The following is a 17,918-nucleotide window of genomic DNA, read 5'->3' on the forward strand; positions in this document are numbered from 1 at the left end:
TTTCTCTTAAGGTCCATTTACAAGTTATGTTTTGGAGGATATGAAACAAAAATGAAAGACTTTATATTTATATTACAAATGTATGTGTAGACTCTTAAATCTTTCTTTTTTTTCTTTATTCATCTTCAAAACCTAACTCACAATATACTTAACATAGTACATTATAGTTGCAAATGTTTATTATATTTTTTGGTACAGATTGCAGTTGTAAATGTTTAATACATTGTAATGTAAATATGTTATCGTTAAGAAGAAGAAAAAAAGGATATAGATCATACACGATTAGTGTAAAAAGTATTACACGTATTCAACTAAAAGTACACTTCAAAAAATAACCAACAGATAAATAGCGAAAATAGTGACACAATACCAATTAAACTCAACTAATGATTTACCCTAAACTCCAAAATCAAAATCAAGTTATAAACTTATAGTCATTATTCATGTTTTTCGGAATATCCTGTCTGAGGGTTGGAGTGTATCGTGCTGAGTAAGACTATAAGCCTTAATCTTGATGTGAACATACATACAATTCACAATCATCTGATATGAGCTAAGGAGCAAGAATAAGTTACAACCTTTGTAATATTATTAGGGACCATAAAGATTAGTATTTCGCTAAGGAAACAATCATGTCATACATTGAAAATTACCCTTAACTTATCTTAGATCAATGTATAGAATGAAATGTCTAAGAAAAATATTTATCCAATCAAAAAATATTTTCTTATAGTTGGTGAATTTTATGAGCCCACTTATCCACATACCACTGTCTCCCACTTCATTTCCCAAGATTTCAACTTAGAGAGAAAAACTTATGTAAGAGGTATCTAACAAGTGATATATAGAAACTAATACATTTATGTTTTTTTTTTTGTTATAATTTAGGACCAAATTTTAATTAGAATTAAATTTTAATATATAGTCAATATTTTATTGGTTACCTTTATATATAAGTCTTCACGCAATTGGAGAACAGTGGTACAAATATATGATAATATTATCAACTAATTGATACAACTAAATCAAATCCGTCATACCCCTAACATTCAAGAAACCCTTTCTCTTCCAAGTAAGTAACTACGTTCCCAGCCATCAAAGTGGGTGTAGGACAAACTCCATACTCCTGTTTTAGTTCTATCTGGTAACCAGAGGATAATGTTAAAAAACATACATCTAATAGACACAGGAAAAGGTATATGTAAACAATTTTAGTAGCTCCATGAAAACATACCTCACAGTTTATGGGTGGTTCGTAAGGATCATCGATGCCGGTAAAACCTAATGCAATTTAACATTTAGATCAGAAAGGCTACATGGAAGAATACAAAAGAAGAAAATAGTTTCAGCAATTAAAATTTAAGAAGTGGTACTAAGCAAATGTTTTACAAATGCAAAAGTGTCAAAGAGGTACATGAAGACTAATCTAGAAAGAATTCTTAATATTCAAGCTAAGATGCACACCCCTGAATTCTGAACAATATTTTATTAGGACTTGAAATTTTTAGTCACATTTGTGGCATCAGCAGTTGATTGTGAAAGTTATTTTATTTCAATTAGTGCAAATTGAGGCCAGGATAAACTACTGAGGGTCTGTTTGCGAGTTGATTTTTAGAGGAATAAACGGAAATGGAAGACTTGAGAGTCATGAAAGACAGTAGCGAGATGGCTCCAAAGCCTCCTATTTCTGTTCTTTCCCCTCTAAAACTCAAATCACAAACAGTCCCTAAAGAGTTTATGCCTTCTGAGGTTTGACCCAGCCACCCAGGCATTAACAAGCTATAGTTGCAGGAGCAAATATCAATTTAGGCTTACAGTCACAGATCAAGGAGTTGCTGTTTTTCCACTTTATTTGTTAAAAGTCATAGCTACATTTCACAAGAATCACAACCAGACACATTAATTGTCCTATTCATCATCTCTAATTTGTTGTCAGTATCAAGACCTTCGCTATAAAAATGAACACTATGACAAACAGCTTATTATCAACATACCACTACCATCTTTGGACCTCATGTCCATATCAATTTGTTAACTACCAAAGCGACTAATAGAACACCACCTCATATGACTCATGACTAAGAATGTGCAAAACCATTTACTTTAAGTTGTTTTGATTATGAAGGCCAAAATTCTCCACACTTCATAAAATAGCTTCATCATATCAAGAAATATCCAAGTTCAGATAAAAGCGATAAAAGCATTCTAATGTTCATCTCTGTCCAGCAATTGACTCATGTCCTTATCAAAATAATTAAATATGGAACAAATAGCTAAATCTTCAAAAATACGTTTTTTTAACAAAAAAGGGAAATCATAAAAGCTGGCAAGCTACACTACCCTTGCTAAATCATACTTCAGTCAGCAGTCAAACACGCTTAACCTAAAAGATTCAACCACAGATTTATGAACCAAACTAATTTTAGTGTGCAACAAAAGCACTGGTTTAAATGCTTCCCTATAGAATGTAATCACACAAATCATAAATAAAAAAACTAATACATGAGAACAAAAAATAAATTTTCCCCTTTGGATAAATTATTGTATTGCATTCAGCCCTAGTGAACAAAATGTAAACAACTTCATTCTGGACTTCATTTTATTCAATTCTTATTATGTCTCAATTCTGCTTTCCTTATTTTAGAGGGGTGGGGAGAAGCTTTTGCAGGTAAAATACATTAAAAAGCATACCTTTGATTTTTCCAGCACGAGCAAGTTTATAGAGGCCTTTCGGATCTCGTGCCTCACACAATTCTAGAGGCATGTTCATGAAGACCTGTAATTATAATTCTTCTATCAAATGTCTCCAGAACAAGTCATACAAATTATTTAAATAACCAAGCCTAACTCCACTTCCAAAGCTAGCTCAAGGAGGGATGACTGCCCTAATGCCCGAAATTGGCTGTCTGGAGCGTGAAGTTTGAAGGGATTGACATTTGCAGGTAGCCGACATTTGGCTTTAATGTCATGTCATAAATCATTTCTCCTAAAAGCTTAAGCACATGAATGGTTCTATATATCTAATACAAATTATGAGAAATGCCTTACGAAGCCTTGCCTCAATAAAATTTGCATCAGGCAACATGGCACGACAAGTGTCCCGATCTCTCCTATAAGGAGATATCAGACTAGCAACACATATTAGACCTGCATCAGCAAAGAGTTTTGCCACTTCCCCTGAATTAAAGAATTTGCAAATCAGTAAAACAATGTCAGATTACATACAATCACTATTTCAATCATATATGCAGGTCAGGTTAATGTAGCTTGTAACCATCACAGTTTCACAAAAATTCCAGCTTTGGACTTGGTTAATATCTGACCCAATAGAAATTGCTTCTATATTTCTACATATGAAAAGCAGTGGACTGAAAAAGCAACAACAAAAAACAGTACTTCAAAAAAGAAATTCTATCCTTTTTTATGCAACTATACAGTTTCCATTTCATAAAAGATAAAAATAAAAATATATAGACAACTACTAATAGGTCTGCTCTAAGGATTAGTAGAAGAGGACGAAATCTGATATTTATCATGCCAGATAGACTGCTGATAAGTCTGACATCACTAAATAATTAACATGGTAAAACTGATTATCAAGTCTTGTTACGCCATATCCTTGAAGAATTTGTTTACAGGAACAAGCTTACCGGTTCTGCGAATGTTTTCAGTACGGTCTTCAGGTTCAAAATCAAGATCCTTGTTTAGTCCATGTCGAAGGTTATCTCCATCAAGGATGTAAGATAACTTTCCCTTTGAGTGCAATTCTCTGCTTAGTGAACACGCCAATGTGCTTTTTCCTGAAACAGTTTGAGGAAATTCAATACAGCATGTTGCAACAACAGTAGTCAAGCCTTAGTCCCACTAGGTGGGGTCAGCTACATGTATCGAACGATGACATAATGTTCTATCATAAATCATGTCTTGTACATTGCAACCACATTACCCATGCACTCACTCAAGGGCTTTTTGAAGACTGCACTAGTTACTGTTATCTTGCATTCCTTTAGCCCATGAGTGACTCAGAAAATAAAAACATAGAATGAAGGATTTCTTAACTGTGATGTGAAATGAAATGTGTAATTGCAAAATCTTGGGAAGAGTTTGAACCCTATGACCACCTTTCTCTTTATAAAAATAGAGGATGAGTTAAATGAACACAGAAAACGAATGGAAAATAGACAATAGGTACATACATAGGCATTACACTATCTGCGCACTGAAGTCATTTCAATCAGTGCAGAGGATGATTGCAATAATCAAAATAGTTAAAGCACTTGTATTTCAGGTTTCCTTAAATCTTTCCCGTTTCTCTTATCCTGTTTACATCTATATCTGTAGCTTGGGTAATGTTGAACTTGTCTAATAATGTATAACCACAATAACCTATCAGTCAAAACAGGGGCGAAAGTCTCATCAATGTTGCTTGTACTTATAATGTTGTCTGTACTTACAGTTTATGGATGGAACACAATGACATTGTTCGACCCATGTATCCAACCCCACCTAGTAGGAAAAAGCTTTACAGTTTTTGTTGTTTGTACTCATGTAAATTTCCAGTATTAACCTAATACTAAGATTAGATTTTATCGGCCCTTCTGGTTGAACTAATAAATAATCATCTAGAGTAAAGGACCTTTATTTGTGAATAATAGCAGAGTTTATTTAAATCAGCAATAGTTATGAAAACTCACCATCTGCTTAAATACAATAGATGTAGAAACTAAGAGTATTTATATTTGTTACTTCATGCTTTTCAATATAAAAAATAGAAAACAGACATGGAAACATGTTTGATCAATTACAATGACATTTGACAAACACTACTTAGTTACCTGCTGATCAAGTCAAGTTAAAGGGGAACTTAAATACAGGGAGAACATGATGAAAAGCATAACCATCACAAACAGCAAGAACATAATATTTCCCATGACAAAAAATAATAATATCCAGATCCGCTGCCAAAAAGAATTCAAGCAACAAGCCAGTCACGCTAAGAATATGAACCTGATCCGCTGAGTCCCGTAATCCAAACAACACAACCCTTTTGGTTAAGTAGCTTCTGCCTGGCAGGCTTTCCTACTTGACATTCATGCCAAAATATATTTGTTGAATTGCTCAGAGTTGACATTGCAAACAATTCCATTTGTCTTCTCTTTGTATAGTAGATATTAAGCTGTCAATTGCATTTTATGAAGTACTGCAAGATCAAAACATAAAAGAGAGCATCTTAAAATAGAAGAGCATGATTGTAATACAACAATGCAAGTGACTTCGATAGTACTTCATCCGGACAAGCATTACTGCAGAGGTAAGTGTACCAATTTCAGATAGTGGACCAATGATCTCATCCATCCACTTGTTTATATCAATAAAGAAATGATTTGATCAAAACATTCTTGTATGAAAGGACTAACAAGATGTTGGTCTAGAGGTATAAAATCAGACTAGATACTTAGGATGATCAAAAGATTATGAGTTCGATTCACAAAAGTAACACTGGCATGAACAACCATACACCCCAAAAGAGGATTAATTCCTTACATAAGAAGGTAAGAAATATCCTTACCAAAAAAGGAAAAAAAAATACAATCACAGATATCAGACATATAAGCAAAACCCATTAACCAAAGATGCAACTTTGAAAAGGAAAAAACGGAAGAAAATGAGAGTGAGTACCAAGAAGGAATAAGTTGAAAGAAAGGGTAGTGGGTGTGATCATTAATATGTCATGTAATGTGAATGCCCCTCAAAGGAAGAATGTGAAGAGATAGCGAATGCCCCAAATAAGGAAAAAATGTGAAGAGAGAGGGAATGCATATGGTTCGCGGAAATCAATGCATGAATTAGTGAATCTGGACACACACACTCGAGGACTCATTCCTAATTTTCTCACGAGAGGTGTCATTTGTACACTCAGAAGGACCCAAAAGCTGACGGTGACATTAATATTTTATGTGAAAGAAAGATCTAACTGTTTTAGTTGAGTATTAATTTCTATTACCTATCTAATAAAAAAAACTCCCTCACGACATATGTCAATCTCTTAAGCGCTCATGACATGTGTCAACCTCTCATCAAAACTAAAGGTTCATCATGACATGTGTCAATCTCTCAATGACATGTGTCAATCTCTCAAGAACCCTCATGACATGTGTCAATCTCTCAAGTCCTCATGACATGTGTCAATCTCTCAAGCCTTCATGACATGTGTCAATCTCTCAAGCCCTCATGACATGTGTCAATCTCTCAAACCCTCATGACATGTGATTTATTTAAAAATAAAAGGAATATGATTACCTATACAATATTAAAATATAATGTTAATATAGCAATATTAAAATAATAATAATAATAATATGAATCATAACATATTGTTTGTAGCTTTTTTTAGAGTTAAAATAATATTTATTTTTATATTAATCTTATTTTAGAATCAAATAATAATGAGATTATAAATTTATTGATGATTTTTTTGATTAATAGGATACTACTAACTATATCATGTTATGTATGTGTAAAAAACAATATTGAGAAAGTCGAGTAAGATGTTAAACCAGTAGATGACATATATTAAGTTTATCCGATTTAAATAGTTAAACCGTATAGTTTGACCGTATGATTTTATATATAATTAATAATTTTTAACAATATGAATGCACTGGTAACATATATGGTTTTAATCATGCGAATGCACGAACAACATACATATTCTTAATCATAAATGCACATGTAATATGTGTTCTTAATCATACGGCAAAAAATATCGTGTCGTGCAAATGCACGGGTAACTTGCTAGTTTGAGTGTATAAACAACTACTTTTTTATATTTCCTATTATTTTCATTCCTTCCACACACACTATAGTTTGGTTTAACTCAATCTATTAAGTATCGGTTTAAGTTGAATTTAATTTAGACTATTTTTCAATATAAGATAAGATCAATTAGATTTTACCAACTTTTGAACAAATTAATGAGCTCAATTTATGTTCTTCATCAGCTCGAATGAAGAATGGTGATATTCACGTATGTGTGTATGTATCATGTACTGGTCAACATATGTTGACCCAAAAGAGTATGTTATTCTATATGACATTTATTCTGATTAGTTGAAAAATATATATTTAAGTTTAAAATTTAATAATAAAATATTTTTTTGACTAAACAAATAAAGTGATATATAAAATTACACACTTTTAAGACAAAAGATTGCTCTCTACAAACATACTTGCAAAGATATATAAACATTCAAATTGATTTATATAAAAAAATAATTCTAAAATGTATAATATATTATATTCATATATGTATGTATATATATAATAATAATAATTATTATTATTATAAATATTTGTAAAAAAAAATATGCATACATATTATGTATATATAGACCCAAGTTATATGAATCTAACAAATTGAACTGTGTTTGGCTCAAATTTGAGTCATTATTTAATGAGTTCATTTTTTAGCTCGTTTATTTTATGATATAAATTTATTGAGTTAAATAATGAATCGAGTTTTAAATACTATCAAATTCGTTTAATTATACACCCGGCAATTTATGTTTTTTTATCATTGCTCCACGTCTTATATGAAACTTGTACCAATTAACAAAATGCTTATTGGCCTTTGGTCTTGAAATCTAAGCAATGTTAATCTTAAATTTTGGAGTGAACTTATCCCCAAATCCCATTAGCATCTTGATAATATGTAAGATCATATCAACATTTTTAAAATATATTAAATTTTATCAACATCTTTAAAATATATCAAATCCTATCAGCATTAGCATATCCACAAAATAGTCCCTATCCTAAAGCTCATATTTTCAATTATAAATAGACCCTCATAATCCCTTACAGAAACATAGAGAAAAATTTCAGAAAATGAAATCTCAAATTCCATGTCAACAACTAGCGTCATTCCCCTCTAAATTTTGTGCCTCTCCCCATCATTGGGTTATCATTGCCTCATCGCTATTCCCAGACTTTTATTTTCGTCTGCAATGGGCTTCCCATCTTGTGGTCCATGGTCTTTTAAAATTCCTACCTTAATCAATAAAAAAACAACGATGGCGTCGAACAATAAAGTCAATTTTATTGAATGAGTATTGTCTTCACATACAGGACATGTAAATGTCATTTTGTATTATATTCAGACAGATTACCATAGGCAGGGAAATCACTGATGGTGTCGAATAACAAAACCCTCAAGTTGAAGCTTTCTTCCATATACACATCATATACATTTTATGCATGTCTCCTGCATTTGCTTCAAGTCTTCAATTAATGGAGCCAAATATATGTCTATGTCATTTCCTGGTTGTTTAGGTCCAGAAATTAACATAAATAACATCACATATTTGCGCTTCATGCATAGAGAAGGAGGTAAGTTGTATATCACCAACATAACTAGTCATGTACTGTGGGAGCAACTTTGAACACTATATGGGTTAATTCTATATGTTGACAATGCAAGGTATAGATTTCTTGATTCTTGACCAAAACTAGGATAGTCGTGATCAATTTTTCTCCATTGAGGAGAATCTGAAGGATGTCGAAGTTTGTCATCTTTAATCCTTTTTTCATCATGTCATGTCAACTTCTTTGCATCTTTGGTATTGCTAAACATATGTTTGAATCTTGCTTTGATGGGAAAATATCATACAACCTTTTTGGGAATTAAGTCTTCCTTCTTATATCGTGATGCATTATATTTAGGACAAAACTTTAATGAAGCATACTCATTAAAAATAAGAGGCAAACATTTTCACAAGCATGTATCCTAGTGTAGTCCATGACTATGGAGCGTAACATTTGTTTTGCATCATAGGTTCGAGAAGGGAGCACATTATCTTCCAGCAACATATCCTTCATAAGTGCAAGCAAGTCGGTGAAACTCTTATCAGTTCATCCATTAATAGATTTCAACTTATACAACTTTGACACCGATGTCAATCTTGTGAATTTAGTACAACCATCATATAATGGTTTCTCAGCATCACTTATCAACCTCTGAAACATCTCAGGACAATCCTGAAGATCCTCTTCGACAACATTTGCCATTTCCTCGAAATGATCGTCTTCATATGCATTTTCGTAGTTGTCTTTCATATGCATCTCATCATCACAATCCATAATGTCTCTCTTCTCACCATGTCTTGACCAACATGTGTAGCTTTGGTCAATATTGTGACATACATTAACTCATTTGGAGTAATTCGGTTTGAGTAACAACATCTTAGCAAGGACATACAATTCTATTAGGGTTTTCACATTCTCAATTTCAAACCTAACAAATGATTTCACTTCTTCTTCATACTCCTTCGTCAATCGATTAACACTCATCCATTTTCGATCCATTTTCTATTAAAAAAAATATAATGAGCATAAATCCATAAAGCTTGGAGTTAAGCTCACCAAGTAGAGAAAATATATTATTATGTGATTAAAAATGGGGAACCCTAACTCATAATGTAATGGTCGGAACTCAGAAACTTCAACTCAATACAAGCTTAATGAGTGAAATCACTTTAACTCATTTATACGGAAAATATTTATAACTCAATACAAGCTAAATATAATGTAATTAAAAAAATAAATAATTATAAGGAAAACTAACTTTCAATTCGGTATTGAATGTGTGAATGATGATTTTGAAGTTAAACGACTGAAGAATTTTCGAAATCGGTGTTGAATGATTTTTGTGTTGAATGAGTGAATGATTTTCGGTGTTGAATGAGTAAATGATGATGAGGTTGAATGATTTTCGAGGTCGATTTTGAGAGTAAACGAGTTTTGCTGCTGAGTAAATGAGTGTTGAGATTGCTGAATGTGTGAGAATGTGGGAACATTTTAACTTTTTAGGGTGTGATAGTATATTCAACATCACATAATGAAGATGGTGATGTCAATATACCTAATCAACAACGCCTCCTAAAACTAGCGATGTGAAAGAACTCCCCATTCAAATATAAAAAAGGTAAGTGTTCCACAGCGTAACCAGAAGGAAATGCTATGGAAGATATAATAATTTTTCTACTAATTCATTATTTTTTAATGAAATTCAAATTGGTAGTTACATTATGACATTTGATTAATTACAATTAATTAAATATATATAACAATTAATAATAGCAATAAATAACATTCAAACAATCTAAGAAATGAGAACTCGTTAATCGATTAAGAAATCGACTAAGCATTGCGTTAATTGATTAAGCATTGTGTTAAGCGATTAAATGCAGAGGAAATAGTTTTGTTTCTCATATCGATAATGCTTCTTATCGAATGCGCTGTTGTATAGCTAAAAGAAAATGAATGAGAGATAAGCATTCAACAGCGTTTTTTTATGAATGCGCTGTTAAATCAAACGTAATAAACAGTGCATTGTTAAAAACATGATGTTGTATATGTATAACAATAGCGCATTCATAAAAAAATGTTGTTGAAGACCAATATTCCTAGTTCTACCTAGTTAAGCACACAACAAAAAATAACCTGAATGCATACAGAAACAAAACAGGACAACAAAATGAATGCATACAGAATCACAATTATATGAATACAACTGAATTTCAACTGAATTTATATATTGAACATTAATTTCACTGTAATTTTTACATAAACATTTATTACATACATCAAATCATATACATTATATTGAACATTAATTGAATTCCATAAGCTACAATCTGTGCAAAATTAATCTATTATACCTATGATTTGCCAACAAAACTAAGTACAAACTTTGACCATTGTTCTCTAATCTGGTTGACTTGGTCATCTGTATATGATTTGCCAACAAACTTGATTTCATTAGTTGGCCATTGCTAAATGATCTCATTCATGAATTTCAACACGTAATAGCCACACAATCTATCTGGTTTGTTTGGCAAGGGGTCTACAATTAAAATGAAGTAAACATATAAATATAATCTTAGTTGAAATATGAATACATTACAATATAATTGTTTGAGATAATTTGTGTCAATACCTTCATATGAGTCCACTTGATTTTGTGTTGTGGTAACTTGTTTCTAGGACGATTACAACACTAAACAATAAAAAATGTACTTAATTACTAAACAACTAGGAAAGTGAAAGTGTAATTAAAAGTTTAAACGAGTAGTCCACTTACCTAGAAAACAATTCTTTCATAGTGATGTACTTGTTCGGATCACCATGTGCCAATGAGTCAAAGTATTATATTTCTTCATTGACTTGATTGATGGCAACCAAAAGCCAATGTTGCCTAACAAAATATATGTACATGGTTAGGAAATGTTAAGCACAACAATCATAATAAAGAAAGAAATATAAAAGACAATTAAAAAATGCTCACCCGGTATTAAAAGGTGTCAGAAATAAATCTGCAGCTTCTTTATGAAGGAGGAGAGTATCTGTAATTTGATCTTTCTGTTCCCCAATATTATTTTTATCACTCGACACAAAAGCGGTAAGGTGTAAGGATTTGAACATCCCCTTTTTCTTATTTATCGAAACAAAATTTTCATACAAGTACCTAATATATAACTCAAATATTAGTTAATTATAACACACCGCCATGCAAAAGTGAAAAGTTAAGAAAACATAATTTACGTCATTCATGTTTAATAAACATCTTGGACTTCATTGATGCCAACGTATTCATCAATATGAGGGTTCTAAGAGTATGAGGGTTTATGAGAGTACGAGGGTTTATGAGAGTACGAGGGTTTATGAGAGCATGAGGGTTTGCTGAGAGTACGAGGATTTCTTTTCGATTAAGTTTGAGAGCGTAGAGGAAACTGATTCATGTTTTAGATATTTAAACTGTAGTAGCCATTTAGCAGTGCATATTAATGGTTGCGATGTTGTATTGACTTCTTCAACATCGCATATTAACGTTAGCATTGTTGAATTATTCTCTTCAATAGCGCATATTAAGGATTGCGTTGTTATTGTGTATCTAGCTGTTTACTACTCATTTTCATGAACACATCAACAACGCTGCCTAGATGGTGCACGATTGAATATAATATAATTGACAGCGCTATCTCAACTATGTGTTGTTGAATATAATTTAATTGACAGTGATATCTCAACTATGCACTGTTGAATAGAATCTAAGTGACAATGTTATCGTAATTATGCGTTGTTAAATTGAACGCATTTTCCAAATTAACAGCGTATTCGTAATTATGCGCTGTTAAATTAACATTTTACATAACGAGTAAAAATATATACAACATGAATATACGTTAATTAACATAAAGTTGCAATGAAGTAGATTACTATATAATTGTGTTTATTAATATAAAACTGCAAAATTATATAACATTAAGTTTTATTAAATTGTTTTTTGTTTATTAAGTTTTTTTAATTTGTTTATTAATATGGAACAATAAAAGTATTAAAGAAAATAATCATTCAAATAAATAACAAAAAAATAGAAATTAACATCCAAAATAATTGTACATTGTTCATTCAGAGAGACCAAATACATTATAATGAACTAAATGATTTGGTAGATGATAATATAATGAACTACATGATTTAGTAAATTACAATGAATCGAATGAAACAAACTAGTGAACTAAATGATTTGCAGATTAATCAATGAACTCCATGAATTGCAAATTAATCAATGAACTTAATGATTTGTAGATTAATTAATTTTTCATTACACACAAATCTTGTATAACAATCACTTTCTTTTTGAAATTAGGGTCATTTTTTAAAATCAAAATATGTTAAAGACCTCATTGACAAGATTTCAATGATGGAAATCAATGAACTGATTGATTTGGTAGATGAATAAACTAAATAATCTGCACATTAAATCTTCATCTCACGCAAATCTTATGAAATCTTATGAACTAAATAACAACCACTTTCCTTATGAAATCTAGGTCCTTTTGCCAAATGAAAAGATGTTAAAGACCTTCTTGACATGATTCTGAAACAAAAACACAACTTTAACATTTTTAACACTTTTTTTCTCTTTTTGCCTCTCTAATGTATTGCTCTCTTTTTGTCTATCTTCATGAACATACTCCTACAAAAACACATACTCTTACTTATGAAATAGAACATGAAGTGAACCACGATATTTATAGATGAACAATCATTAATATTTCAAGAAACAAAGAGACGCATAATTATTCAACCATTAATATTTCAACAAACGAAGAGACACATAACCACTCAACCATTAATATTTCAACAAACGAGAGACGCATAACTACTCAATCATTAATATCTCTAACACTTAAAAAGTCGTATAAAATCAACAACGCATAATTAGGAAAACGTTATTACTATGTAATCTTCAACAACGCTTTCTTATTTATGCGCTGTGAAATTTATTAACATTAACATCGCTTTCTATCAAATACATTGTTAAACATAACTCATTCAAGTCAACGCTGACGTTACTGATGTTCAATAGTATTGTGTCAAGAATGTGTTGTGGAAGTTACACACATTGACAATGTTTGATTTATTATGCGTTGTTGATGTTTTTCGCATCGTTTTCAACAACGTCGTTCAAAATTGCACTGTTGAATGACCGTTGTATATTACGATATCCAGCGTAGTGTATGTTCATAGTCTCTGATAAAATGATATTTAATATCTTTAGGCTTAGCTCTAGAGTGTTGAATCAGATTTTAGACAAGCTAATAGCACTAGTTATCACACTAAGTTGAAATATTATTCTAAAAAATAGAATAATCTTCTATTTGGTATTTTACTCATAGTTGATATGAACAACGACTGGCAAAAACAACCTACTGAGCCTTAACAATTGATAATGTAATTGTGTTTTGCATTTTTATTTATCAAAATATTGTGTTTGATCCAACAAAAGGAAATCCACAAAAGGTGTTTTTTCTAGTAACTCTATCCCCAACGAAGTTAGCATCAAATAAATCAACTAGCCTTAAATATTTGACTTTCTCATAAAATAGATCAAGATTAGTTGTGCGAATGACATATATGAAATTATTTTGACTTTCTACATAATTTCTTTTTGCCTTTATGATTCAAAAGAGTCTTCAGATATGTCGATGAGGTTTTTACTCATCTTGGTTCAAATAGGTCAGCTCTTCATTTTTATATTATTGTCATCTTGAATTCTTAATTCTAAACTTTGTTGATTTGTCACAACTATGTGCTAGTGAGAGTATTCTAGTTCAATGAACACAAGCAATTAATGAATACAAACATGTATTGAACACAGATGAGTCTTGAACATAGACAAATTAATTTTCATTTTCAGATAATTGTAAAAATAGACTTTTATCCTTGTCTTAAGGATATATGTATATGTATAAATGATTATATTCTGGAGATAATGTTTCATCAATTTAAACATTTTGTTGCACTTGTCAGATTTATGTACACTTAAAATAAACAGGTGAGAAAGTTCAGTTAGTTCAATATAATCTTACTTATTTGGGGTTATGAAAACTTTGTGCATTATCACTTATAATGTGTTCCTCAAATCTTAACACTGGTTTCCATACACATTCTGCAAAGGAACAGACTTATACTCAGATAAGTTTACACCTGCTTTGTAAAAAAACGGGCAATCATTCACACAATAATCAATCTTCACAGCCTTCAAACCTAAGTTAGGCTTCGTAATAGTATTTTGAAGCTACATAAACAGGCATTTGTTCATAAAAGTCAATTTCGTAGCTGCTTCAGAAATGCGTTGGTTTTTTTTTGTACTATCAAAGATATTCATTTACCCTATATGAATAAGGAACTAATTCTTTTTGCGTGCGTAATTGTCCCTCCCAACAAGTTCCTCAACAAAGGTGTAACAAAATCATTGGGCTTCTGCATTTGGAACCTCTTCCTCATTGAACGTCTAATTGCTCGCATTAACATTGACATTGGGGTCATCGACATTTGGCATAAAAGCGTCATGAACCATCTAATACATTGACAAAAAATGAACTTCATTATACACATGACAATTACTAATTGCATGACCCCATTACATGTTAAGTCCAGACGTAATATTTTGGCATAAACCAAATGCTGGAATATATAAATTTTCAGTTAAGAGAAATCCAATTGGTATTATAAATATGATAGGCATCATTTTATCGTTGACACTTATTTCCTCCATTGTAAAAAAGAATAGGATGCATTTATAATTACTTAAGCTAACAACATGAAAAATGAAGTAACGAGGGATGCTAATCAACAATATAATGAGGTGGAGGAACACTGGATGTAGAGAAATGATGATGGTCGAGGTGGATGGAGAGGAACCCTCGCGGTAGAAGTGGATGGAGGGGAACCCTGACCGTAGAAGTGGATGGAGGGGAACTATGGTGGTGGATGCTGACAGAGCTCGTCCTACTATCTTATGAATGATACTCATCTCCATTAATGAAGAAAAAAGTAATTGATTTTGTACTTTGTTTCAAAGTCACAAATGTCATATCATTATATTTTAATGGATAAAAATGTCATATCATATTATTTTTTATTTTTTCCTTTACTTTTGATGTACTTCCATCTCCATTAATGAAGAGGACCCTAACAGATATCTTATAGATTCTATGAGGAAAAAAATTGGGTCCAAAATTATAAAAAAAAAGGATTAGTAATGTGAATTTTGTGTATTAAAGTTTGAACAAGATTGAGAGTACAAAATAAAATTGTGAGATCCAAATAAATAAAAATAAGTAAATCGTACACATTTACATCAAAAGAATTTAATCATATTATTTTATAATAAATTTAAAAAAAAAATATGCCTAAGATAAATTCTGCTAATGGAAGGTACAATTTCTTTTGAATCTAATATATTTTTTTAGACTAACTTATAAATTAACCTTAAATAACCTCATACTTTATTCGTGTCATATCATACCTTATTTTAATTATATATTAATCATGTGGTAATATAAAATAATAATTATTTTATGTAAAAAAATATTTGGGTCCTTTTAAACTATGGATCTTGTACCGCACACATGTAACACACCCTGTAGGGTAGGCCTGGATGCAGAGGAATTAACTGGTGGACAACGGAAGTGGAGAAACATATAGCCATGAGTCCATGACGATGGTGGCAGATTGGACAACTTGGACAAAGTTGGCAATAATGACATCAGCTTGGAGGAACATGGGGTGGCAGGTTTGTGAGATGAAAGTACGGAACAGTGAAAAATCTGGTTTAAATTTGTATAGTAAGTGTTAGTGTTTTAAATTATGGTTACGGTCGCGATAGCGGTTGCGGTTATTGCGATTACGGTCATTGCGACCGTTGCGATGCGGATTGCGGCCATTGCGGTGTGAATTATTTTGTGAGAAAAATCATATTTTTGACATCGATGAGGTCTGATGCGGTTCCGTTGCGACCCGATGCGGTCCAATTGCGGTTTGATGCAATTGCATCGCGGCCTTTTGCGGTTGCATCACTGTGAATCGGGATCACACCGCAATTGCGATGTGATGCGGTTGCGGCAGTCACCGCAACCGCAATTTGTGGTCGCATCGCGTCATGCGGTCCGCAATTTGATACACTAGTAAGTGCTAATTGCTTATGGAATGTAGCATCTAGAGTGAGTAGGAGCCGACTTTGCTCGCTCGCCCGATATAATTTGATCATGATCAGATCCAAATAGGGTTGAGTCTCATCTAATCTAGAGTTGGATTCCGGTTCAAAAATTAGACTCAGACAATATTTCGGACCGCGTAGGGACCAAACATAATCCATCTCATTATCACTCACTTATCATGTTTGTATGTTTCTCTATTCAATTATATATAGAGTAATGTCAAAATTATAATTGATTCTAAAGACCTGGTATTTAAGCGTGTCTGTTAAGACCCACCTCTCTTTCCTGGGAGCTTTCCTGGTGTATGTTCACGGACTACGATACTGTTCTGGTATACGGTTATCATGGCGAGTGCTAAATTTGATTTGGAGAAATTTAATGGAGAAAATGATTTCAACCTATGGCGATTGAAGATGAAGGCTCTACTAGTTCATCAAGGCTTGGGAAAAGCCTTGGAAGGTAGAAACAAGTTACCACAGAGTCTGACCGAGGACGAGAAGGATGAAAACCTGGAAAAAGCACATAGTGCAATTTTGTTGTGCTTGGGAGATGAAGTTCTACGAGAAGTGTCAGATGAAACTACAGCTGCTTCATTATGGTTGAAGCTGGAAAGCCTGTATATGACGAAGTCACTCACCAACAGGCTGTATTTGAAGAAAAGAATATATACCCTTCAAATGCAGGAAGGAAAACCCATAAAAGATCATCTGGATGAATTTAACAAAATTATTCTTGATCTAAAGAATATTGATGTTAAAATTGAAGATGAAGACCAAGCAATTCTTCTACTATGTTCCCTTCCAAGTTCTTATGAGCACTTCATCGACACCATGATGTATGGTCGAGAAGATCTGACCTTAGACGAAGTAAAGGCGGCGTTGCACTCAAAAGAACTGAAGAAAAGAGTATCATATTCGAGATCTGAAGGCTCAGGTGATAGTCTTTTTGCCAGAGGAAGAACAGAGAGGCGAAATCAATTTGGTGAAAGAGGGAAATCTAGGTCCAAGTCTAAAGCGAAACCTAGAAAGTATAAATGTTTTCATTGTCATAAGGAAGGTCATATAAGAAAGAATTGTCCAGAGCGCAAAGGCAAGGAAAAGATTTGTGAATATGGAGATGCAGCTGTAGCAAATGACTATGATAGTGCAGATGCACTAATAGTCTCAGAGCACGATTCAAAAGATGAATGGGTACTTGATTCTGGATGCTCATATCACATGTGTCCCATTAAGGATTGGTTTTCAACTTACCAACCCTTAGATGGGGGCAAGGTCCTTTTGGGAAATAATGCTCCCTGCAAGGTCATTGGCATCGGCTCAATTAGAATCAAGATGTTCGATGGAATCGTAA

At 32.3% G+C, this 17,918-nt stretch overlaps 1 protein-coding gene across 2 annotated transcripts; it reads right to left on the minus strand.

Moving 5' to 3' along the window:
* Positions 1–951: 951 nt before the first annotated feature.
* Positions 952–5,867, minus strand: LOC109338069 (adenylyl-sulfate kinase 3-like). 2 transcript variants are annotated; one of them, XM_019575200.1, is made up of 7 exons: positions 5,680–5,780; positions 5,008–5,200; positions 3,651–3,800; positions 3,059–3,177; positions 2,692–2,776; positions 1,235–1,281; positions 953–1,141 (listed from the first exon to the last, which is right to left on the minus strand). In XM_019575200.1, the coding sequence occupies exons 2-7, from the start codon at positions 5,144–5,146 to the stop codon at positions 1,043–1,045; spliced, it is 639 nt and encodes a 212-aa protein (XP_019430745.1). In that variant the 5' UTR covers positions 5,147–5,200; positions 5,680–5,780; the 3' UTR covers positions 953–1,042. The 2 variants fall into 2 exon arrangements, with proteins under 2 accessions (XP_019430746.1, XP_019430745.1); XM_019575201.1 differs by lacking the exon at positions 5,008–5,200 and having other exon boundaries at positions 952–1,141; positions 5,680–5,867.
* Positions 5,868–17,918: the final 12,051 nt, after the last annotated feature.

This window comes from Lupinus angustifolius, unplaced genomic scaffold, assembly GCF_001865875.1.
Source record: "Lupinus angustifolius cultivar Tanjil unplaced genomic scaffold, LupAngTanjil_v1.0 Scaffold_17_60, whole genome shotgun sequence".
NCBI classification, from domain to species: Eukaryota; Viridiplantae; Streptophyta; class Magnoliopsida; order Fabales; family Fabaceae; genus Lupinus; species Lupinus angustifolius.

What these genes read in the sequence shown, in the direction of transcription:
- LOC109338069 (XM_019575200.1), bottom strand. Translation starts at nt 5,146, where the DNA reads ATGGAATTGTTTGCAATGTCAACTCTGAGCAATTCAACAAATATATTT. An exon ending in TACGGGACTCAGCGGATCAG is followed by an intron (nt 3,801 to 5,007) that starts GTTCATATTCTT and finishes AAACTGTTTCAG; the next exon opens with GAAAAAGCACATTGGCGTGT. An exon ending in TGAAAACATTCGCAGAACCG is followed by an intron (nt 3,178 to 3,650) that starts GTAAGCTTGTTC and finishes TCTTTAATTCAG; the next exon opens with GGGAAGTGGCAAAACTCTTT.